Here is a 26,930-nt window from a genome sequence, read left to right as displayed (position 1 = left end):
TTAAAGGGTTAAATTGTTAAGCTTGACCGTACCCTTCCTAACAATAATAAACATCAAAAAATGTAAATAAATTAAAATATATCTTGCCTTCTTTTGGACCATGCTGTTAAAGAGAGCTGAATGATGTCACATCCTGTCTGTGATGTCATATAAGAGTGGAGTCTAAATTGCTATAGTTGGAGGATTGCTGGCTTAACGGGTTGAGTTTATATTGAGGGACATTACTTTGTAGCCAGTTTTTATTTTAAAAATTATATGTTTTGTTTAATTTTTATTTATCACCAGAAAAGAACACAAATAGTTGTGTGCATTTTATATTTTTTTTCTACATGCAATTTCAAAGAAGTGACTCAGGGACATGACAAATAGCTTGGTTGGGTGACAGAAATATTATTTTTATGCTAAAAATTCTATATCAAAGTAAATCAATAAAAAATGCTTTTAAAATTAAATTTTAGTAAACAACCACTTTAAAAATATGGGGGACTAAAATATTACCGTTTGCCAGGAATGACCCGGTTACGTTTTTTTTTTTTTCAGTTCTTTATATATATCCTCCAAAACACTGTATATCAAAAGCAGTTTGTCTTTGTTGTCTTTCCTGTCAGTTTATGTGGAGGTGAGGAGAGCGACAGCTCAGACAAAACAATGACACTTCAACACCTCATTAGGATATTTGCAATGTAGATGTTGCTTTTAGTGGCTTTCCCTTTCCCTCTGCCAAAAGGTGCACCATCGCCTCCCCCGTCAGCCTCACATTACAGAGAAGAGCTGAAGGGAAATGGCCTCACACGACTCTAGCAATCAGCGTACATTTATTTTAATTCAAAGAATTAAATGAACTTATTTACACATTCACCCTCCCCTTGGGTTTCCCAGTACTGGGTTGTGGTTGAAAGGGCTGCGTAAAACATGGCAGAATAGTTGGTGGTTCATTCCACTGTGATGACCACTGAAAGAGACTAAGCTGAAGGAAAAATGAATGAATGAATGACCCTTCCATTGGTCTTAACACAGGAACTCAAACAAAATGTCTGTATTTTTACTTTTTAATAACTTCACATTAGAAATGACACGTTACAGAGTGTTGAAATTGTTACTTTTTACACATATACATCTTCTGTACAATTCATAGTACATTTTTACACTGTTCTTATTCAAAAATGTTGAAAACAAAAGGCTGGCTCGAGTCTAATAAAATCAAGCTGCGCTATAAACAAAAGGCATTTCATTCATAAATAGCAAGCACCTCAAATTCTTAAATATGCCTTTGGCATTGAGGAACAAAATTGCAATTCAAATATCACAAATCTAGCTAAATGAAATAAATACAGTTTATTTCAACTCTGTTTGGTTAAACTCGCTTCTGATGGGTCAAGTTTTACAGGAAAGTCTTCCACTGCAGGAGGATAATTAAGACATGGGAATGATGATTCAAGGAAATAAGCCGATAACCGATTCTGCTCGCTGAACAGGGTCGCCTTGTTTAACAAGCAGCGTTAGCACCACGGGTTGGCATTGGACCACGTTAACGCTAAAATTCAGAACATACACTCCACAACACACACACACACACACTCAATAAAATTAAATCATATGTACACAACATAAATGGTAACACAAGATCCATGAAGCAGCAGCATTTGCAGAGACCCTGATCTGGCAACAAGAACAGGCATACATCAATGTTTCTTTTCTAGCTTCAGAAAAATGGATTTGTTTCCACTCTTCGATGGAAGGCACTTTTTTCCGAGTGCTTTAAATACTGCTCTGGGAAACCAAACTAGGGTTTCTCCCTCATTTTCACCCAATGTCTGAAGGTTTGAGAGCTCCTGGATTCATTTCCAAAACTTCCTCCAAACGTACCGCACATAGCTGAAAGTGTCTGGATGTGCTGGTCTGGAAGATCTCCCATTGCTAGTCTTGCTACAGCATGTTCTCCTCAATCTCGTCAGGCGTTAGCAGGCTTTTCAGTGCTTTTAGGAGGGGTCAGTATTCCTGCTACAGCCATTGGAGACATGCGGTCCACACTGTCCTGCTGCCGATCATGGGCTTCACTCTGAAACACACAACAGGAGAGTTAACACATGATTTCTGGAACACTGGATTCTGAGTTCAATCTCATTCAGCTGAGAGTTCTCATCACAGATGTATGTGGTTTGGGCTCAAATCACTCATTCTAATACTTGAGTTGGACATTCAATTCAATTCAGCTTTATTTGTATAGCGCTTTTACAATGTAGATTGTGTCAAAGCAGCTTCACATAAATGGTCATAGTAACTGGATCAGGGCAGTTCAGTTTTTAATGATTAAGTTCAGTTCAGTTTAGCTCAGTTCAGTGTGGTTTGAAGTCATTATTGAGAGTCCAAACACTGAAGAGCAAATTCATCGATGAGTAGCTTTTCAGATCCTGAACCAAGTCAAGCCAGTGGCGACAGCGTAGAGAGAGAAAAAAACTTCACCAATAGGAGAGTGAAGAAAAAACATAAAGACATTAAGCCAGCTGTCATTTATTCTGTGATAAAACCAGCTGGGTGGACATTATATTTTATTGAAATATAATTGTAGTGCGTGGATAAATTGCGCAGATGTCTTCGCATCAGGATTGTTTCCTTAGACCAGTTTTCACAAATTTTCCCTGTCATGAAATGGCCGCCCAGTTAGATCTGAGCTTTAGATCACATGCCTGAAGCTGCTGCAGTTGCACAAAAGCTGACCTGGTGGCGCTACAGTACAGAAATTAGTTCTGAAAACCAGTATATATGCTGAAGAAGAATGTTCCAGTAGTGTTTGTTACTTTTGGTGTCTGGAAAGAGAGCATGCGACTACTAAACCTTCAACAACAAAAAAGTTCTGTGTCAAGAAATCACTGTGAAAAGGAGTTTGTATGAGAGGTAAGTTTAATAATTAATTAAAGTCATAAGCATGATATTTAAGTTTGTGTTTCTGGAGAAGTACCAAATTTAGGTATTGGATGAGGTTAGAGGCAAATGTAAAGAAATTAGATTCAAATGGAAGAAAAGAAACCACAGAAGATAAGACGAGTGTATCTTGGGCAAACTGCCAAAAGTGCTCTGCGGTTGGCACGACCTTTTTGCAGACGTGAATTTTAGAATTGTTTAGCATGAAAGCAGTTTGAGAGTGATTCGCCTTGCTTTATCACATCACCATCAGTGTGAAAGTCCCTTTATATTCCAAAGCACGTTACATAAAGTTATTAAAGCTAAGAAATGCACCTTTGTATTCTTTGTAGAGTGAATTTTTCACACGTTGCTAGATTCCTTTCATTTGTTTGGGTTTGGCTTTTATAATAAATGTTTATAGTGAAGTTTTTTTTTAAATATTCTTTTTTTCTGATTACTGTTAAACTGTTATATATTATAATAGTTATTGATAATTAAGTGATGAGAATTAAAAGACAGTTTAACTTGATTTGACATTATTTCTGAATGAAATTAGAACAATGTGACAGAAAATGAGCTGCAGCTTTTGTGTATTTTGTGAAGCTTGATTGAGGCAGTGGGAAAGAGCTCACCAGCATGGTCAGGTAGTCCACATGAGTCTGTATGTTGTGTCGATCATCCGTCTTCACCTTCTTGAAGTCCTTCAGCTCTGGTCTGGGCCATTCCCGTACAGTCCGCATGAATGGGTTCATCCACCGCACACAGTTTGATAGGCTGTCCCATGTGAGCCCTGATGAGAAACAATACTTAGCATAAGTCTGATGCAACACACACTTGAGTGATTAAAAACAATTCTTTAAATACACCCAAGCTCACCTGATACTTTATGGACCAGTTCAAATGAAGTAAAGTGACAAAATGCAGCAGCAGCAAGGACTCCATACTGGTAATCCAAAGAATTAATGTCCAAAATGCAAAGATCCAACAACTGCACAGAGGATTGAAGAGTTAGAAGACGCATAGTAACTACCAAAGCAACTTAGTTTACTTTTACAGAGCTGATTTGGCCTCTTACCTGTGTGATTTGGATGTAGGTTTCCTGCGAGAACTGAGGAATAAGGAAATTAGCTTCGTCCTTCAAAGAGTCCACCTGAGAATAGAGCTTTAACCATGAGATGACTGTCTCAGGACAGAGATCCCAGTTTAAGGCCTTCAGCATAACAAGCTCTTTAGCAAGAATCTCCTCCTCGTTGCAGGCCCCGTCTGTCACATAAGCAAACTCCTGGAGCTTTGGTGGATAAATCTCCTGTTAAACAGATAGATTTAATAAAAGACACAATTGTTATGCTTCAGTTTATTGAAGAACGACAATATCATCAGTATTAAATCTTAGGCCCTGTTTCTACCTGCTGTTATTCATTTTCAATGATCTGAATACAAGTTGAGTGGAGACGCAATATCATATTTATTTAGTATTAACATCCAGATGCATCTCTTTGTAATCACTTGTACTGAGATTTTATAGAAACTATTTTCTCTTCTCTCAGATGCCATTACACTAATGCAAATTTGTTTTAAAACATATTTTTATTGTTATGCCTGATATTCAACTACTCTGACATCTTGAACCTGGGAAAACTAGAGCATTTACAAAATGTTAAAGAGCCTGTTTAATTTTGCAAGTGCTAATATTATGTTTCAGTGTGGACAGTCTGAAATGCAAACTTTTGGAGTGCACAGTTGCTCTCAGACTGGTCTTATGCACTGCATAATGTTTCCTGATTCACCAAGCTCCAACCAGTACACTGAGTATGTATGCCAGCAAATGTCCATGTCAAGTGAGCATTATTAGTCATATATGGTGTTTTAAAACGTCAGTCTGGATGAATGTTTTAATCCTAAAATGCTTTCAAAGGAAAAACACTCTAGTGTAAATGCAATTTAGGGTCACTATAAAATGAACAAACCCATTTTTATGTGGCTTATGAGTAGGTTCACACGGAGTCTGCGCACGCAGAAATCTGCAGGCTTTTAGCTCATCATTGAGTTTGTGTATTTACTTGTGTAAATTTATATTTATCCTGCTGTTTAATTATTTTTACTTATATTATTGATGTATAATAATATGAAAATGTTCATATGATTTATTTACAATACAGTTTGTAAAATAACATTGTCTTTTAGTGTATACACACACACACATATATATATATATATATATATATATATATATATATATATATATATATATATATATATATATATAATGTGTGTGTGTATATATATATATATATATATATATGAGAAATTTGCTTTGTTTACCAATTAAGTGGATCTAATTGGATTTGCATTATAAACATTTAATCAGAATTAAAAACTTATTGTTTTTTATTTCAAATGTAAAGTTTTTAGTAACGACTGTACTAAAATGATTCCACATAAATCTGCAGATTTTTTTTTTTTTTACAAAATTCTCAGCATAAATAGCAAAAAATGTCTGCAGATCATGCCTGGCCCTACTTATGAGCAAGTTGGAAAGCCTGAAAATAAAAGGATATAGTTGCATGTGCAATTTTGTTCATAGTTTGCAAAAAGCATGAACTTGTAAAAAGTAAGAACAACTCATTTTGGTACTCTTGCAGTACATTATATAACAACAAGAAAATAACTTTTATGGCTGTTTGAATGGACAAATTGTGCTTTGACACTTATCAGCAAGTGTAAATGGACCTCAGAGAGAAACTTACTTCTCTTAAACTGATTTAAGTTAGATTTAGTAGTTTTGGGACGTGTGGAGTTGCTTTTCAGTGTTTTGTGACATTTACTTTACACTGAACTAAATTTCAAGTGTGAAAACTAAACTGAAGCCGTTTTAATTGACTAAAACTTCATCTGTTAAGTTGCTTTTGCCACAGTCTACATTGTTTTAGTGCTACAGAAATAAAGATGAAATGAATGGTCAATGTTAAAGTACCTCTATCTTTGAGGCTATGAAGAGTGAGGTTATGCCGATGAGCTGCAGTTGATCTTTGCCAATGTCTTTCTGAGTGAGCATGAAGCGATCAAAGATGTCCTGAGCCAAGTAAAATGTCTCCCGGTGGAGTGTGTAAACTTCACTGACCTGCATGGAAAGAATTTACCATCAGATTAAACACAAACAACCAGAAGTCTACAATAGCTAAAGGTTTCTACAACATTATGAAACAAACGCATACCTCCATGAGCCAGTCCAGCAGAATGGCCCTCATTTTGGGCTGCAGAGCTGGATGTTGCTGGATGAAGCTCTTGTCGTGTACATACTTCAGCTCCTTGTTCAGCATCTTTATCCACACATCATCAGAACTGGCCCAGCTATTAGAACAACAGATACATTATATTAAACATTAAACACTCAGCAAAACGTTTTCTGGCAAACACAAGTTCAGTGTTGATAACAAATAAAGATTACATGACTCAGGAAAGATTTAGTGTTGATAAAACAAGCCAAACTCTTTTGACTTTTTTGGTAGTTTCCTGAAAGGAGCAAAAAGGATAATACATGTTGCCAAAGTAGGCGGTTTCATTGTGTATTATTTGTACTTTGTGTTTGTTATACAGGGCTCGAAATTAACCTTTTTGCTTGGTAGCACCGGTGCTCCTAACTTTAAAAATTTAGGCGCATCAGCCAAAATTTAGTCGCACCCACCAATTATGAGCACCGTTACAACAAGTTTTATACAAACATATTGATTGTATTTGAAATCAACACTAATCAAACTAACAAGCAAAAAAAAAAAAAAAAAAAAAAAAATCATATATAACGTTATATGCAAGCGTGAGGAAAATATGTCTCAACAAAATCCCGTTATCACAAGAAAATAGATTTTTATAACATAACTGAGTGACCAAAGCATACACTGAGCGCTCACCGGCCCTGCACGCACTGCTTGAATTAACGTGTTAACGGTATAACTAGTAAGATGTGTCATTTTTTGCAACTGTAGATGCCATGGTTTCTAAAACAAAATCTGTTATGTTATCTTCATTCTCATCTTCAGCGCTATACAATTTTTCGCGGTAGTAGCTCTCTGTCATCCGAGTCAAAAGGCACTGAGTGATTGACAGCTGATATTATCCAATCATTCGCGTTCAGTGCTAGAGCAGTGGTGGGCTAATAAGAGCGCGAAGGTGGGGCAAGCATTACGGACTTGTTTGTTTACTGCAGCAAGTCGACATGACAACTGTTTTAAACCATTCCCGAGCGTTGCGTTTCGCGTTTCAAGTGCAGACAAAAAGCTTAGAGATGCATTCTGCGTGAATGTCTCCCGAATCCGCGCATGTGCTGAACATTTTGCAGTAAAAATTGGTCGCACACTACAATTTTAAAAACTCGCAGAAATGCTCCCAAATATATTTCAAGGTCGCATAGATAAAATTTCGGGCGCATATGCGACCAAAATGGTCGCAATTTCGAGCCCTGCTATATTCTATCATTATTATTTACTTTTACTTTTCAATTGACATGACACTGTGATCTGGTCGTACCTAAGGCATGGCAGTGGAGAGGGTTTCACAAAGAGGTTCTTAAATCTAAAGCGCTTGAATCCAGAGAGATTACTGGTCTCCTGTTGAACTTCCTTCTGTGGAGTCTCGATTAAGACACTGGCACTAACATCACCTTCAAAACACCGGTTCTAGAAAACAAAACATACACTGTCATCATTATGATTGTAAAAATAGACCTTAACCAAACCAAAATGACAGAAAAGCATGAGGTATGAGCAAATTAAAACTACTCAGGATAGAGCTTTTACTTTTTAATTAACTTTGTGTAAATTATTTATATACATTACAGTGCTTCTCACACAAAGACTTTACTTTGGCGACCACCCAGGTATATTAATATATTTCTACTATAATTATGATCCTTTTACACTTAAGTTTTTTTTTTTTTTTTTTTACATCCACCCACGATTAGTTGTGTGCGTTTTTTCATTACCTTTTTTTTTTAAACCTACTTTCGCTTGGCTTTGCAGCTGACAGCGCACACACAGAGGGTTTCTGCTGGTTTCACAAAGTCAAATTTAGGACTTTTTAAGACCACAAAGAATGAAATTTCAGGCTTCTATAGGGCTAAACGCTAAAGATTTTTTTTAAATGGTGTATTAAGGAAAAAGAATGTACTTGCCCTATCTAATCTGTGTTGCCTATAATGCTAATTAGTTATTTCTTAGTTCCATATTTTAAATGTCTCAAAACAAGCAGACCCTAGTTTTATGCATTTATTTTTTACAAAATGACTATTAAGCATAAAGTAACAACAAAGTCTTTATAAACTAAATGTATGCACATCAGACTGTTTATTCAGCTTATTATATTCAGATGTATTGTTGGTGATTGAATGTGTTAAATCAATTGGGAAGCTTTACATAAGCAAAGAATAATTAAGACCAGTTTAAAATGATTTTAGACCTACATGACAATTTTTCAGTCAATTTAAGACTTTTTATGGCCTAATTTATTTATTATTATTTTTTTTACATTTAAGACCTCGAGAATCTCACAGCCGTGAAAGAGAGAGAAACATTAAATAATTCACTCTTTACTTTATACTCGGAAGAAACTAAATGAAACAATCTAAACTGCCATATAATATTTGTACACTATTAGAAATGGTTAAACAACTAATTGTTTAAATAACGTACTTATAATTAATATATTATTTTAGAGATTTTGTCTGTTTTTAATCCTTTTCTATCATTTATTTCCTGTTTGCTGTATATTTTATTAATTTGATTATGTTAATGCACTACAAAGCCTAGTTATACATATCTAAACTTTTGGCAATACTGTACAAATTGTCATTCCAATAAAGCAACCTGGTGGGGAAAAGCCGTCTTTCAATCTGGCTACCACAAGTACATTTCTAACCTGTGGGAAGTACTGCATTATCAGTAAAACGATTTGGAAACATTGATTTCCTTACAAATAGTAATTTATAAAATGGCTTTTTGATTTAAAATGATTGTTTTCTATGAGAATATTTTGTTTTTAAACAAAAAATTTCAGTGACCATTACTCCAGATTTCAGTGTCACGTGATCCTTCAGAAATCATTAATATGCCCAAGAAACATTCGATTATCAGTATTGAAAAAAAGTGCTTTTGTGGAAAGCTGATATATTATAATTCCAAAGTAGTACTACAAGGGAAAATTATTAATCAATGACTATTATCATTTAAATTAAGTTAGTGCATTTAAATGATAGAAAATATTTCTACTTCAAACATACTGTTAATATGAACTTGCTTTTAATCCAAAAATTCTCAAGCAAAATGCGTCACTGCTTTCACAAAAATATGTAACAGTACAAAATACATTCACAATAAATATCATTATAAAAACGGAGGATCGCCACCAATAATGTTTATAAACATAACGTTACATAGCATGACACTATACTAGAAGTATACTGCACAGGAATATCCTTTAGCTTAGCTATCAAACATTTTACATTTCAACTTTTTTCCTTAGTAGTTTAAAAACGGAATGTTAAGGAAAAACTATAAATCACAAGCGTGCTCAACGAGTTAGTTTCCTAGTCGGTTTATTGAAGGATTATATATTTTTCGCGGGCTGGTGAATAAAGGACACAAACGCGGGAGGTTCCAGCCATGACGTCATGGCGCGCTGATTAACCCAGTGACACACAATTACTGCGCATGACTGAACTATTGGATGATAAACAGGCTGCTAGTTACAAGCTAATAACGTTTATACTATTAAAAGCACTCCGTACCTTAGTATAATACCACAATAATGTAATTAAATATGTCATATTATATTAAAGAACATATAAATGAGCTCACCTGAATTTCATAATGCTGTTTCTTAGCTGCTGATGGGACTCTTCTATTGCACTGCAGACAATAAGGGTAAATATTTTAATATGTACTTACACTGGAAATGTATAACACATTACATTGTACTTGTAACATGTAACATTAAAATAAAAACCATCTCTCACCTCGCCTTTTCTTTTCCTCTGCGATTTTTGTTGTGGTGCATTTTCATTTCTTTCTTGTAATGTGTTGCGGGTACTATTGAAACAAAGGTAATATTGAGTAATAAGTACTATTATTATGATTATCGTTTGACATTCAATAAATATTAATATTAGTTCTTACCTGCGTCTTGACATTTTCTAATCAAATGATGAGCTTTTGTCCTGTAAACCAAAAACATACAACGTTACAACGTAATTAACGAACATTTCTTCTGAATAAACGATCAATAATGGCGTTATTACATGTCGTACACCCCTCAAAATAAAATACATAGCATTTAAAAGCAATATTTGCAATAAAAAGGCTTAATAATAAACATTTATGTATCAAAGGGCGTTATGTAATTGTACAAACATGACTAGAAATACCACTTCTGTAATTCATTCGAAATTGAAATTAAACTGTTAAAATCTAAAGGCATTAAGACCAAATGCAAAGTCAACATGCGTAGCAATATTCTCCCCTAATGTTTTAACTGAAACCAGAAATACATGATCCTGTTTTGTTGGTTTATAAAAGGACAGTCCGCGCCAATTTACATGAAGCGGGAGACTACAGCTGCCCCCACAAAAGCCATCAAAGATCGATTAAAAGCTCATTCAACACCACTTTAACCAACAAATGCTGCTTTAGTGATTCCTCAGCGTGTAGAAAATCCCAACAAGTTTTCATAATGCTGATATTTGCTTCATTTCTGCGACATACAAGTCCACGTACATACAAGGATCTAATCTGGCGCCTAGCAAAGCTGGCTAACTTTCAGCAACATCCCCCCTCCGACGACATTACGTTCAAGTTTTTGGCTATAAATACAACGAAGGGCCTTAAAATGTGTTTCTGCTTCTCCTTCGATATTCCAGCAAACTAAAAAACAGCTGCTTTTAACATAGTCTCGTGGGAAAATACTGTCTTTTCTAGGATATGTGCCGGTTGAAATGCATAAACTTCCGTTTCCAGCAAAAGGCACCATAAACAGCTGCACGGTTCCTTGTTACAGCATGATTGTAACATGATTTCGATGTAGTAAAGATAAAATTAGAAATATTATAAGAAAAAGAAGAGTAAACTGTGTGTCCTTACCGCAGTGTCCAGTGCGAATGAATGAAATGAATGGCGCCAAGCATTATATAGTCCAGCGGCTCGCGGCTAGTGCGCATGCGTCGCGCTCTTTTCTGCTTTTAAAAACAACCCAAAAAAACATATATACCGTCGTGTTTGAGCAGCAACAAACGACCAGACAGCTTGCTGTGTGTTGCTTTTAAAAGTCTACATGAACTAAAAGAAGAATACATAGCTCGTTTTTGAGAAACTTGTATTAATGTTCGTGGTTTCCATACTTAAGCTCTGCCGCGTCGACCTTTGGTTTAAATATGTAAAAAACGCGCTTTCCTGCTTTCCCGGTTAAACGAATCCGGGGCTCGTGGACCTAATGCACCATATGCCAGTAGTTTTGTGTATTAACTATAGCTATTATGGGAATTATAAAGCGTTTTTTGACTCGAGGTATTCGCTACCTCGTTTGACAGCTCCTCGTGGGCGGGGTTTAGATTCAGTCTGACCAATCATCGCTGTTCACGAGAAACAACGTGCTCTTGTAAACAAACCCACGAGACGACAGATCAGCAGTTCTAACAGCCAGTAAAAGGGATTTAAAAATGAATCTGACAATTAATACGGTCCTAATATTTTTGTATTTCACAATTCAAGCTTTGAATTGTTTAACCGAAAGCATTTTGCAATAGTTGTCATCGAAATACTCTTCGTTCTGTCATGGTCATGTACAGTTTTTGTGACAATACGTCTGTATGTATTTTAGTTCCCCAGATCAACATTACTTTCTTATATCTGAGCCTGGCAATAAAAATGGCACATCATGTGACCATAACCGCGTTTATTTCCGGAAAAACAACACAGCTCTGTTCAAATTGTCTGCTGGTCCTGACAGCTTTCGTACTAAAACACTTGAGTAAGTAATATATGTTTAAACCTTTTTAAAGAATAAGATACCAATATTTTCCATTTTTGTTAGTGAGAGTGGCGCGAAATCAACTGCTATCCCGCTCAACCCTTTGTGTATGTTAAAAACGTCACATCCGGGATGAGGGAAAGTGTTGCTACGTGCTAAAATATAAATTAATAACGTCTCCCTTGTTCTTCATTAATGTCTGCCATCTGGAAAGCCCCTATTTTGTCTGAACCTGTATGACAAGTGAATTGTTTAGAGAACCTTTGCAGGTAAATACATATAACACAAATATATACACTCACTGGCCATTTTATTAGGTACACCTGTCCAACTTCTTTTTGACTCGAGTTTCTAATCAGCCAATCACATGGCAGCAACTCAATGCATTAAGGCATGTAGACATGGTCAAGACGATCTGTTGCTGTTTAAAACGACCATCAGAATGGGGAAGAAAGGTAATTTAAGTGATTTTGAACGTGGCATGGTTGTTGGTGCTAGACAGGCTGGTCAGAGTATTTCAGAAACTGTTGATCTACTGGGATTTTCATGCACAACCATCTCTCGGGAAGATTGGAAAATTGTTGTCTGGTCTGAGTCTCGATTTTAGCTGCAAAATTCTGATGGTAGGGTCAGAAATTGGCATCAACAACATGGAAGAATGGGTCCATCCTGCCTTGTATCAATGCTTCAGGCTGCTGGTGGTGGTGGTGTAATGGTGTGGGGGATATTTTCTTAGCACACTTAGCATATTTTCTTGGGCCCATTAGTACCAGTTGAGCATCTTGTTAATGCCACAGCCTACCCGAGCATTGTTGCTGACCATGTCCATCCCTTTATGACCACAGTGTACCCATCATCTGATGGCTACTTCTAGCAGGATAACACGTCATATAATAAAGCTTGAATCATCTCAGACTGGCTTCTTGAACATCACAATGAGTTCACTGTACTCAAATGGCCTCCACAGTCACCAGAGCTCAATCCAACAGAGCACATTTGGTGGTGGAAAGGCAAATTCGCATCATGGATGTGCAGCCGACAAATCTGCAGCAACTGCGTGATGCTATCTTGTTAATATGGGCCAAAATCTCTGAGGAATATTTCCAGTCCCTTGTTGAATCTATGACATTAAGGATTTAGGCTGTTCTGGTTCTAGTAAGGTGTACCTAATAAAACGGCCGGTGAGTGTATATACTACTGTACAGTAGCCACACAGAGGATGAATAAAATCTATAAAATATCTCTGCCATACATTTATATAAAAAGGACCAAATTTAAACGTGTATATACAAGATCCTATCTATTTTGTCATGAAAATGCCATCTATAAAATTCCAATTCTTTAAACCTTTGCATGCAAATGTATAAAGTATTTCCCCCCCATCAAACGTTTAAATTAACATGGGCCAGCCTAATTATTTAATCCTTCCCTCAAATTATTTTTTATATGCAATACACATTATTCAGAAATGGATGAATACAGATTCATAGCATACATATCAGAACAGATATAAATCAATCAGTTTGCATTGGGCAGTTATGTGACTTTGGCTTCAGGCCAGTAGGTACCCTGGTGTAAGGGGTGGTTCTTTTTTCTTAAAAAGTGAGCCTTGTTAAAGTTTTTCGCCTCATTTTCTGTTTAATTTTAAATAGGTTGGATTTTAGTGACATTTTAAGCACTATTTTTGCTGAATTAGCTTGTCGGATGGTCATCATAACCACATGTTATGATGTACCAAAACATTTCCTAAAAATTTAGAACTATGAGAACATGTTTTATTTTTTAAATCTGGCCAGCACATTTAAATTTCCTCAGTCACTCTGAAGCAACAGCCAATACAGGAATCCGCTTGGTGTTAAAGTCTTTATGTGCATAATTTATTATGGCATAGATAGCAATCAAAATAGGACAAATGAGCTCATGTATGGGACAAATTCTGGACCTTTGTCAGTGAGGGGTGAGTCTTTCATTCATTCATTTTCTTTTCGGCTTAGTATTTTTATTAATCAGGGGTCGCCACAGCGGAATGAATCGCCAACTTATCCAGCATATGTTTAAAGCAGTGGCAACCCATCACTGGGAAACACCCATCCACTCTTACATTCACACACATAAACTACGGTCTATTTAGCTTACCCAATTCTCCTATGTCGCGTGTCTTTGTACTGTGGGAGAAACATGAGAACCCGGAGGAAACCCATGCAAGCACAGGGAGAACATGCAAACTCCACACAGAAATGCTAACTGGCTTAGCCAGGGCTCAAACTAGCGACTTTCTTGCTGTGAGGGGATCATGCTACCCACTGCACCACTGTGACATGGGTGGGTCTTTCAAACCACCCAAACCCTCGCAGGATATGGGCCTGTATTATCAGGCTTCACCAGTGAATCCAGAAGGAGGGGAGGGCATGGTTAAATGGGTATAGGTAGAAATCTACCATATTAAGGTTAATACCCACATGGGTACAGTGAATAGGATTGCACTAATCATGGCTTGGGATTCTTGAGAGATTAATTGGGTTGAGTTACAGGTTGGTATTGAGTCTTAAAAGACTTCGTTGTGGAAACACACTTCAGTATTATTTAGTGAGGTGATTACATTACAGTCTAAATTACACAGATTTATTGCAGAACATGCCTTTTTATGGTCACACTTTACAATAAGATTTCATTTTTTAACATATTTTTTCAACTGCTTACACACAAAATCTTTTCATGTCACACAACTTCTAAAACCTCTCACTCAAAATGCAAAACTATACAGCAAATCTCCAAAACCAGAAGCTGTTTCTCAGCTTTTCAATTGGTCAATCAGTTTCCTTTTTTCAAAACACTACTCACAATTCTCTACCTATAACAAAACAAAAAATCGAACAGGAAGCTACTTGTTTTCCTTATCCAAACACAACCAATAAAATGCAACACTTATTCACACACACACACACACACACACACACACACACACACACACACACACACACACACACACACACACACACACACACACACACACACACACACACACACACCTCAAATGTGGAAGCACTCATTTCTTTACTGATCACTAACCAATCACTGCTTTACTGTAGTCTAGGCCTGTAAATTGGTGTTCTGGTCCCAAAAAAACTGGTTTGCCACAATCTGTAGGTTGTCATCCAAAATCTGTAGGTATTTACCTACCCTCATATTCACATTTTCTAAATCCTAAATTCCTTTAGAAAAGATTAGAGCTATTTTTCTGAGCCTGGATCTATAATATGGTGGCCAACCCTTCGCCCTCGTTACGCTTTTTCAAGAAATGGAGAGATGTGAGGCATTTACGTTTTTTTATGTGCAGTTTTGGGAATAGTGTGCTGAGTAAAAAAAAAAAAAGGTGACATTTTGTAAACGTGTGCAAGCAAAACTGTAACATGAATATTATGGCTGATACAGCATTTAATAATCATAGATTAACATTGACTAATGCATTATTAACATCCAAATCCATGCTTGTTAACATTTATGCACCGTGAGTTAACAAACTAATAAAGAACAACTATATTTTCATTAACTAACATGAACAAATACTGTAATAAATGTATTGTTCATTGTTTGTTCCTGTTAGTGAATGCATTAACTCACATTAACTAATACAGCCTTACTAAAGTATTTCCCTTTTTACTAATAGAAAAAGGTATAAGGGAATGTTAGCTTGTATTAAAACATTTATTGAGAAGAGAGTATACATACTGACAAATAGTTGGTTTCAGGACATATGAAATGAACAATTTATTTGCAAATTATACTAATATAAAACAGTTTGTGTATGACATATATCCAAAACATATCCGTTCAAGAATAAAGATAAATAAACAATGCTAAAAGAACGCTAAAACCCTACACTTTTGGCAAAGTGCTGTATCATTCCAGTAAACTAGAAAACAAAACAAAGCATAGTCTAAAAATTTGCAATGCCACAGAAAAAAATTCTTCACACATTAAACAGAACATTTGCTACATTTCGTGTAAAAAGTCGACAGAGCAAGTGGCTCACAGAGACAAGGTAATCCTCTGTGCATAGTAAAATTACATTTGTTTGTGTCCCTTTGGACAAATTTCAAGTTCTTCACGGATGCATTGTCATACTGTTCACCTGGAAGGCACATGATCCCCAAATGCAATTCAAGGCTAATTGAAATCCCTGTTATGAATACCAAAAAAAAAATCAGGCCTCTCCAGTATTACTCAAGGAATATGAAGAGAAACGTTTGTCCCTTCCATTCCCTTCGTCCACAGAGAAAAAAAATGCTCAACACAGTCTGCAGAAAGCAAAAGAGGAGAAGCTGTGGTTGTTTTCCTTGAGTTGATCATGCACATAATGTGCATAATGTTACTGAATTCAGTTTCATTCATTTAGGGGAGACATTTACCTTGGCAGTGTCACCGGAAATTTACAACACCGTGATAAAGGAATAAAGAGTAACAAACATAACATGAAGAATCTGAAGTCCGTTGCTACCTTAAATAGTTCGCTTAGCAAACACAACGTGTAACTAGTCAAACAATGCATGGAAAAGGCATATCTCACAAAAAAGACACTACATCGAGAAAAACGCTAACAGTTTCACTCCGTCATCAAAGGTTTTAACAGTCAATTAAGAGAAAGTTCGTTTTCACAGTCCTCAATTGTGTCGCTCATTCAAAAGCGCGAGACGCATGTTATGTTTAAATCATTACCACACGGTAACATACACATTGACAAAGTTAGAGATTCTCCAGTATGTACAGAGACAAGTATCTGTCTGCAAGTATTCTGCATTTTTAGCAAAGAGCAAAGGTGAACAGTGATGACCCTGAGACGTACTGCAGATAATAGAGCAAACAGGAAAAATAACATTACAACACTTGATGCCTTTTTTTGTTGTTGTTGTTGTTTTTTTCATCCATTGGAAAATTAGCACTACACAGTCATACATCAAATCAGTCACTAAAATAGGGAGGGGAAAAAGCTTACATGTCTACGCAGATAACATACACTCTTATCAACTTCATACTGATATGTAATATATTCCATATTTTTGACTTTTGAAAATATTTTGGAAGTTTTTTTTAAATATATTTTACATATTTTGAAATCTACAAAGGAAACAAGGCTTTTAGTGATAATAAACCCAAGTATATTTAACTTTTTCTTTTTTTTTTTTTAGAGAGAGAGAAAATAAAGAGGAAGAAAGCACTGATCTATATAGAATCACAGGCAGGTTCCAACCTAACAAGATAAGTGCTGCTGATGAAGTGATTGGACAGAGTATGGCTTTCAAATAAAAAGCAACGCAATTAAAGGCAACGAAAGTGTCAAGCTGCCTACACATGCTCAGCACTGAGCACAATCCCACTCAAACAAAACACTTGGTTAGTCAACTCTTCATGACACGCAAGACCGAACAGATGGAGCTTATACAGGAAAAACATGACGCAGACACATTCAGGAAGACCGGAACCTGCCGTGAATTAAAGTGACCTATGGCATTGATTCTAAAGACTCCGTTCCTTCTGGCGAAAGACTAATCTCCCAGTGTGGAGGGCCGGCGTGCAGGAGGGGACGGGGAGTGCAGTGGGGACCGTCTCAGTAGTTGAACTGCCTCTGTCCCGGCTGGTGAACGTAGCCCCCGGTGGCTTTAGCCTGTCTGGCTCCGCCATCACGCAGCAGGTTGAGGCGGCGCAAGGCGTTGCGAGACAGCTGCTGCCGATCAACGTTGTCCCGAATACGCTGCGCCAAGCGGCCGTTCTTGGTCTGCTCCAGAAACCCTGCATGAGCAGCGACCAGAGCGGCTGCGTAACATCCAGAAGGATGACTCGGCCGGCGCTGAACTTCAGATCTACAAAGAAAAATTGTCAGATTTCAACTGTTGTGATTTACTATACAAAAAAAACCAACAAACAAAAAACAGAGTATCATATGTGGTTCTGAGTGTAAAAACAAAAACAACACCAAATGAAAAGACAGCTTTACTGAGATCAGAGGTTGTTAGTCAATGGTTTTTGGCTTAGACTGAAGCAATCTGTTTGCATTACCATGTTATTATCATGTTTAACAGAAGGGCTGGCCAATAAAATCGATATAGATAATTATTGATCGTACACTATTGTCAATAACATAATACATGATAATACATTGTTTTTATTATTACTATTTATGCTATTCTTCTATATCAGGGGTCACCAATCTCAGTCCTGGAGGGCCGGTGTGCCTGCAGGGTTTAGCTCCAACTTGCTACAACACCCCTGCCGGGATGTTTCAAGTATACCTAGTTAGATCTTGATTAGCTTGTTCAAGTGTGTTTGATTAGGGTTGAAGCTAAGATCTGTAAGACAGCGGCCCTCCAGGAACAAGTTTGGTGATCCCTGTTCTATGGCATCACTGCAAAAACTCTTCGTTGGAGTCTTTATTTTTTCAGAAAACGAAGTAAATCATCCCCTTACCTTAAAATGGATGGCTCACGGGTGCTGTCCTTGGCAGGTCGCTGACGAGGGCTGTGAACGGCGTACACGGACATGCTGGGGTGCTCGATCAGTAGGTTCTCCAGAGGACTTGTCTCCAGCAGGACCGGAGCTCTGCCTCCAGCCATGAAACACGGTGGAGGAGTGATGAACCAGCTCTCCTCCAGCCCACACGTGGCCTCCAGATGCAAGAAGTTGCCGTCCTCTGCATCAGTGTCTGCCACCGAATCCAGAGAGGAGCAGGAGGAGCAGCGCACGGGAGGGTCAAGCGGAGCAACGTCATCATGGCAAACCTCCAGATCATCTCCACATGCACCAGAGCAGGCCTTTGCTACAGGAACAGACGACAGAGAGGATGTTATAGAAAGTTGTGGCATATATTGTGAGTAAAACAGTTTCATTTTATCTTTTGGGAATTGACTGTATTGTTTCAAATGAGTTAAATGTGAAAATGCTGTAAAATGACATGAAAAGGGTCTTAACTCTGATAAAATAGTAATGTTTTATTTACACAACCTTCAAACCTGTGTGAATCGGAAATTGCTGAGACTTGTTTCAGTATGTTGATGTAATTACAAATAAAACAAAACATTCAGTAGGGGGCGGAGCATTCTGCTTACATATTATTACATCATTTCAAACTATCAGTAAGGGGGGCATGGTCAAAAATATTGTGGCTGAAGCTGTCAAATTGACATCATCAGAGAAGGACCGCCACTACAAACGCAGAAGCAAATGGTCAGATTTTATTTAAAATGACCAAAACAAACAAAAACATTTCAGTAGATTAATTTGAACTGATTAATTGTTCGAATAAAAATAACGATTGTAAATTTTGATTTCACTTGAACTTCATTTTAGGGTGAACTATCCCTTTAAATTACTTGGATTGTTGAGAAAAGGCGTACTGTTCATTTTTGATGCATTCTAAATATAACGATGATCCAAGTCATATTTAGGGAAGAGGATATCATAAAGAATACTTGGAACACAGGCCCATAGCCAGCCTATTGAAAGGGTTGTTTTTTTCTCAAAAAGTGGACCTTTTTGAGGTTATTCGCCTCATTTTCTTTAAATTATGAGGTTCAAATACTGCATTTTTGTGGCATTTTGAGCACAAAATTTGCTGTATTAGCCCGTTTGATGGCGATCATAACCACATGTTTTCATGCAACAAAAATACTTCCTGCATTTTTGTCAAAGTGCTTGCCATGTTATTTTACCGCAACGTGTTTATATACAAATATGCATTTTAAACGACATAATTACAATTTTATAAATAATGCATTAGAGTTTTAAATGAACATTTTTGAAAAAAGAAATATGAAAAAATACTTTTTTAAAAGTACAAATTTATCGTCATTCATAAAAAACCAATAATAATTATTAGGAATCTGTTAAAACTTGTTTTAAATTAAGAACTGAAGCCTATTGGCAAATAACGCACTGGCCAGCTCATTTCCTCAGTCAGAATTTGTACATTTGAATAATTTAAAATTAAATTAGTCTAAAAGCCTTCTATTGGTTATTTTCACAATTCATGAAGGCATACTGTTAAAAAAAGGACAAACGAGCTCTTATAGGTGGCAAATTCTGAACTTTCGATCCTCCTGAACCCCTTGGCTATGAGCCTGGAACAGAGCAAAACTATCTAGAATAACCTACTGTAGCAAGTACAATCATTACAACAACACAATCAACTTTGCTTTGTTGGCCGTGACATGTTTTTAAAGAAATTGCAACAAATCCAAAGAGAAAGTCTACAAGATTCCTTTTATAGATCAGAGAAGAGAAGCTAAATTCAATGGAATTACTGGACTGAAAACATATGTTGAAATGTCTCAAATGTCAATCGACATCTAATCAAAGGTTTCACAAGTTCTATGAAAAAAAAATCATGTGTGTAGACAGAAACCAAGAAAGTAAATATTTTGCCCACACCACTTTTCTATTTGTGCTCTTCGTGGCTCCTGGCAGGTAACCAAAACTGGCGTAAACAGCTGTGTTTTGGACAGACACTCAATAGCGCGAAACTTCCAGCGGCCTCTAGATGGCGGTGTGAATGCACAATCCAATCAGTGAACTAACCAAACACAACAGAAACCTGACAACCTTTACATGTGATATATCAAATCATACAGAGATAACATCACATATTTAAATTAAATGTAACACAAGACCGACTAGTCACCAGAAGCATCCACACCCATAACACTAATGTTTTCGTGACTTCCCTCACAGGGCCACACCTTGTTTATCAGTAGTCTTGCAGAGTCCTGCCAGATGACATCGAACACTTTCTCAACTCAGGGATCTTAACCTTCTTACACCACTGTTCAGCGTCCCTGAGAAGCCAGTAAAACTCTAAGCCGCTCACTGTGATGGGAAAGTACTCGCCGATATTTCCATCAAGCTACACGGGTGTGAAAAAAGAGGAATGTTTTTAACCTCCAGTCTCATCTTGTCCTCCTCAGCCTTCAGGCAAAAGATTTATGTTTATAATCGCTCCATGTTCAAGGCCCACCCGTGTAATGTGCATAAATGGTAACTTAATCTGTCCTATTTTTACCTCAGACCCCACCGTAGACACTTTTGTCTGACAGGCTAAAAGCGTTGTTGCCCATAAACATCTCTCCCTCCCTCCCTCTGCTAATAAAGGTGAACTGGGGCAGTCAGATTGCCTTGCACCTGAAATATTCACACACATACACAATATGAGAAGGCCTGTATTTGGGCAGGCATCATGTTAATGAGGGCATTGCGTCTGTGCCAGGGGTTACAGAATCTGTAATATGGCTCCGGCAGACTGGGCCATCTGTATCAACTGAGGTACACTAGGGTCATCTCATACATAAGAGGATGTATGCGTGCCCAGTTTACACAGAGCATGAGGAGGAAATTATACTGAATTCTGATGAATGCGATTGCATTTACATCTATCATGCAAACAGATAATTAGACGTTGCATATTGAAAATGTAGAAGTAAGATTTTAACGTAGATATTATGAAAAAGACCTGAAATCTAAAAATGTGTTTGCTAAAACAAGCCCTAAATAGTTACTTGGCTATTAGTTAAAGTAATTAAATATAAACAGTGATGTTCTCAGGCCCTGTTCTAGAATAAAAGCACAGAGTGCTTCTGGAAAATGTGAGGGTGCCTTAACCTTTCTATTTTGACATATTATATTTTGGTCCCGTCCACTGCTATGTTTATCACTGTCAATCACGGCATGCAGTTTCATGAGTTAATATGAATTTATATGAGGCCACTGGTCCCAGTAGCTGTTATAAAAACTTTAAAAAAAATAATAATAATAAATAAATAAATCAGTTTGCTAATAAATGTATATTTTAATATATTTTGTGTTCAACAGAATCTCAGATAGGTTTTGAAAAGGTGAAGGGTGAGTAAATGATGATCGAATTTTCATTTTGGGGTGAAATGACCCTCTAAGCCAGTGTTTCTCAACCACGTTCCTGGAGGACCACCAGCTCTTCACATTTTTCATGTCTCTTTAACCAAAAACACCTGATTCAGAGACTGAAAGGCCTTTAATGAGTGTGACAAAGGAGACATCTAAAACATGCAGTGTTGGTTGTCCTCTAGAAACGTGGTTGAGAAACACTGCTATAAGCCAGCTTTTCAGCTCGCGACCCCCAAAATAACAATTCCAGTGACTCATGAACCCCACTATCCTCAAAGGTGGTTATATACAAACATTGCACACAATGATGCACACACAGCAACTGGAACTATGTAAACACAAGCATATTGACAACACAAACAAGTGCAATTGTCTAACATACATACAATATTTTTTATAGTTATTATTCATTTGTTTAATTTAATATTAACCTTGTTTAATGAGAATGGGGCAATGTTTACAGCATAAGACTTTTCTTTGTTTAATTTTGGAGACCGCCACTTGGAGATCATCCTATTTGTTCAGTCACAGCCTTAATTTTTAATGTATGTAAGTGCCGTAAAGATGTGCAACTAACGATACTGCGGTGTCATTACTCTAGCATAACCACAGGGGTGGCAATCCAATGGAAAAAGAATAGCTTTTTATTTGCATTTTGTTTTTCATGTAACTAGTAAATACTATTTTTATCTTCTGCAGGTTATGGATAAAACGGTAACACTTTATTTTGATGGTCCATTTGAGTATTAGTAGACTGTCTGCTTAATATCTGCTGATACTGCTTCTTCAATAGACATTTAACTGACTATAAGAAACTTTGCAAGTACATGTCAACTTACACTAAACCAAACCCCAACCCTACAGTTTACTTAAAATCTAATGAGAATTTCTTGGCATGTAGATGCAATGTAACTTAAATTCAACAAACGGACCATCAAAATAAAGTGATAAAAAAGGTAAATCTAATAGTTTAATAATAAATATATGATATTTTTGTAAATCACCAAGCAACCCCCCCCTCCTTCTTCATTGTCTCACAACCCCAACTTAGGCAACCACTGCTTTAAGCAATGATCACAAATATGCACTAAGAAAGTAAATCAGTTTCTTTTTAATTGAAACATTTTCTCGATGCAAACTAAAAGCCTGTTCATCCGCATGTTTGAAGCTCCACAACACAAATGTCAGTTCACTGATCAACAACAGGAAATGCAGGAAAGATATCTGACCTAGATAATCGACTAGAATCCACTCGTCGTCCTCCTCCTTCTCGTTGAAGTCTGGATCGGCAGGACATCCACTGCCCTCCTCCAGGGAGTCTCCAAACAAGACGCTGGTGAACCTCTGGAACATGTTGCTGTCCCGTGCAGAGGCGTGAGGCTGGAGGACGGTCCTGCTGGGGGTGGGCGAGGGCCGGGCTCTTTGGTCATCAGCTGCGGGAGCCGCTCACTGAGTTCTTGATAAAGGTGCTGAAGTGCATTAGTTACTCCTTCTCAACTGTGAAACACCTGAAGTTCAGCCATTTCCTCTTGTTGATAGTGCAAAACAGAAACAGGCCCTGGAAGACAAGCAAGATAGTGATTAACAGTTTTATTGGTTATTAAGGAAAATACAGAATAGAATACAGTTTCTCTGAACAAAATCAAGGCATCAAAGTCACAACTTGGCTATAATTAAAATAAAACCTTCAACATGCAATGGTCAGAAATATATATTAGTCACTAAATAAAAATAATTGAGGTGAATAAATAAATCAGTCCTTATAAAACCATCAAATATAAACTGTCATGGTCAAAATATTTCTCACTCATTGTAGTTTTAACCCTTCTCCAAATAGTACTTGGATCATTTCTTATAGTACAACTTTTCCATCTGCTTGTAGGTCATTTTTCGCAAGCAGCTACTCATCTAACGTGAGATAATTGTTAATTAAAACACAGGACAACACACCATTTTTATGTTGTCATTTGCCTTAAATTGCAGGTGTCAAAAGACATAAAGACAGACAGATACTCCTGAGAACAGACCAGCCAAAACAAAGCAGTCTAAAGTGTCTCTGCTGTCACAGATACCGCTTGTCCTCCTCACGCGAAGCTGATGCCTGTGAAAACTGATCTTTGTACAGATACACCCAGCCTCGTTCAGGACTATGACTCACGAGGGTACTCTTATGTGTTGTTTTGCTTGCTACAACAAAGAGAGACAGCTGTGAAGTGAAGGACTACAAGCTGTTCTTCACCCCACTGCACCACTGAAACAAGAAAACCAATTCATACTCCTTCCACCTGCTCATATAGTTGTGGTGTAGCAGCCTTTGTTTTGAGCGTTTAGGGGGTTGGGAGCTATTATGGGGTCACATACATATAATAAGCGCCCTTCAAAACCCCAAAAAGAGGATTATAGACTGACAAGCAGAGATAAGCAGCGGCTTTGTGTCAGCAGCCAAAGGAAAACTGTATTGTTCAGAGGTCACATTTTCATAGCTCTGGATTGAAATTAATATAGCTGACGAGCTCAGTTTTGCATTTTTTAGGAGATTGCAGTAAATATATTTCTAAGTATATTGGTATTAATAAATGAAAAGACTCTAGAAAAAAAGTGTACATGCTTGCTTAATCGCATTTTAATGGGAGATGCTCTAAAACTAAATAAATTTCAGATGCTAGCATTAAAATAAACAAAAACCTATATGTCTACTAGGCATAAGATTCTGACGGTGTGATAACCTTGAATGAAAATATCACGGTTTCACGGTATTGTGATTACTGCGTTTAAATGTCTGGGTAAAAACAAAAACTTTTTCCCTTCTATAAACAATATATATTTTAATTTAAGAAACATTTAACTTAGTTTGCAGCAGTAAACATGTCAGGCTAAATAATTCAAATCAATCATTGACATCTGTTTTTTTAAATGGCATCTTTGTCTATCTTTTCTGCTGGATATACTGTTTTTCTAAAAAAAAAAACCAAAAAAGTAAATAAAAAAATCTTACACATACCTTTGGAATGGTATAGCAAAACATTTTGACGGTTTTAAAACCTTGACTTTTTCAAACCGTAGTATACCTTGAAAACGGTTATCGTCCCATACTTCACACTATATCACATCGCATATTATCACACTAAAAAAATATTAGAAATGGCATAATGTGTACACTAGAACAAAAATAAAGCCATTTTATTGAATTGATTTCAGGTGTTAAACAATTTAATTTAAACGATTTAATAATATGTGCACTCGTCCATGTTCCATGCTTTTAAAAAATGGATTAAAAGCATAACTTTACAACTGCATATATATTATATAAATATAAGAAAATATATAAATAATAATCTATTAATAAAATAAAAAATAGAATAAAAAACTCTTTAATCAGATTAAGTGGTCTTTATTTTCATGTCAGATCTTGTGGAAATTAGCTAAAACCTTCCTGGTTTAATGAAACATACATCCCTACACAGGCTATGCATTATTGCAGTGTACTATTGCATAACACCATCCTATAGGTGGTACAGTACAGTATGTTCTTTGGTTAATGATGTTTTCGCAGGCCCAGCAACTGAATAAAACCAAACTGTTTTGAAAAAAATGTAAAACATTTAATGTGAACGTTTACAAACCCGCATCAAAGCCGCTATTTATGGAATGCAGCAAAACAAGAGAGTTCAAGGTAACAACAGATCCCTTTCTAACTATTGTCCTACACTGTTAATGGATTATTAATGTTAATAACGCAACCATGCAATGGAAGAGCATGCACCATCGAGTTTAATACTGCCAGAAATCTACATTTGCTTGCCATGAATGATGGTTTATTGACCCGAGAGAGACTGATCGGGAAGGGATGTGTAACCCTACACCGACCGACTGGGCGGAAAACGCGAACCCGAACACTTCAACTGGCTCTGCTGAACAAAGCTTAATCCGTAAAATCCAAATATGCTCACACTGCAGAAACAAACAATGAACATTTCCAATGGCCTGCAGGCTCTGGCAGGTTCAGTAATACAGAACGTGGATATATTTAAATGCATAGCAAGTATAACGTTATGTTTTTTCCTTTTCTTTGTTTAACATGTAAACTTTTCACCAGCATTTCTCCAACGTTATTGATTGCATTTTGATGAAGTTTAATTCAAAGCGTCTCTTCAACGTATTGATACGGAAAGTCTACCGATCGGCAACAAAGAGGTTTCTGCTCACCTGCGGCAAAAAGTAATGTAAACAGGAAGAGGGCTGACTTCAAGAACAAAAACAGATCACTTCGACTGGTTGAGGTAGATAATTTGTCGTGCGATATATAAAAATATATAAATATAATTCTTCCCGGAAGAAATTCAAAGTTTGTGGACCCTTTAGTTCGGAGTTTCGCAGTCGGCTCTTTTTCGTTTCTTCTCCGAGGTCTCAACTGCTCCCTTTGTTATTGTTGTGGAAAATTAACAGCTGATCGGTCGTTACGTCGCCGAGGACAGCCCATGGGCGGGGCTTGCCAGAATCGTAGTAACCAATGAAATCGCGCCCCTGTGTTTGACTGACTGTCACTAACGCACGTGACCTCATCCCCTGAAAAGGCAAGACCGGGCAGAACACTCCATGTTGAGGACTGTCGCCTAATAGGTTGGGTTGTACCAAGTTTAAATTATTCAACCCCCTTTGAATTTTTTTTCTTTAAGTATTTCTCAGAACAAAAAAAAATTCACAGTATGTCTGATAATATTTTTTCCTCTGGAGAAAGTCTTATTTGTTTCATTTTGGCTATAGAATTAAAGCAGTTTTAAAAAATTTTTAGCAAAAATTTTAAGGACAAAATTATTATCCCTCTTAACAAACCATCGTTATACAATAAGTTGCCTAATTATCCTATCCTGCCTAGTTAACCTTACTAACCAAGTTAAGCCTTTAAATGTCACTTTAAGTTGTATAGAAGTGTCTTGAAAAATGTCTAGTAAAATATTATTTACTGTCATCCTGGCAAAGATTAAATAAATCAGTAATTAGAAATGAGTTATTAAAACGGGGGGATTCAGGGGGTTTAATAATTCTGACTTCAACTGTACTTAAAATACTTTTATTTAAGATGGTCTGATAAGTATTACATAATACCC

At 36.8% G+C, this 26,930-nt stretch overlaps 2 protein-coding genes and 1 long non-coding RNA gene across 3 annotated transcripts; 1 reads left to right on the top strand and 2 right to left on the bottom strand.

Annotated features, from left to right (window-relative positions):
- Positions 1–1,035: 1,035 nt before the first annotated feature.
- Positions 1,036–11,049, bottom strand: ccne2 (cyclin E2). Its single transcript, NM_001002075.1, is given in 11 exon segments — positions 1,036–2,059; positions 3,537–3,694; positions 3,781–3,892; positions 3,980–4,210; positions 5,879–6,025; positions 6,120–6,255; positions 7,429–7,577; positions 9,753–9,803; positions 9,911–9,983; positions 10,071–10,111; positions 11,031–11,049. Coding segments are annotated over 10 exon segments (1,179 nt in total). The 5' UTR covers positions 10,085–10,111; positions 11,031–11,049; the 3' UTR covers positions 1,036–1,951.
- Positions 2,788–18,994, top strand: LOC147833457 (uncharacterized). The gene is made up of 2 exons (XR_015511985.1): positions 2,788–2,895; positions 18,416–18,994. It is a non-coding gene; the product is annotated as an uncharacterized LOC147833457 (long non-coding RNA).
- tp53inp1 (tumor protein p53 inducible nuclear protein 1) lies at positions 17,088–26,213 on the bottom strand. Its single transcript, NM_001080036.1, has 4 exons — positions 26,029–26,213; positions 23,052–23,380; positions 18,379–18,727; positions 17,088–17,774 (listed from the first exon to the last, which is right to left on the bottom strand). Exons 2-4 carry the CDS (start codon positions 23,173–23,175, stop codon positions 17,522–17,524), a joined length of 726 nt encoding a protein of 241 aa, NP_001073505.1. The 5' UTR covers positions 23,176–23,380; positions 26,029–26,213; the 3' UTR covers positions 17,088–17,521.
- Positions 26,214–26,930: the final 717 nt, after the last annotated feature.

This window comes from Danio rerio, chromosome 16, assembly GCF_052040795.2.
Source record: "Danio rerio strain M-AB ecotype USA chromosome 16, GRCz13ab, whole genome shotgun sequence".
NCBI classification, from domain to species: Eukaryota; Metazoa; Chordata; class Actinopteri; order Cypriniformes; family Danionidae; genus Danio; species Danio rerio.
Note: the sequence above shows the minus strand (reverse complement) of the source record. Positions and strands in the feature narration are given on the sequence as shown.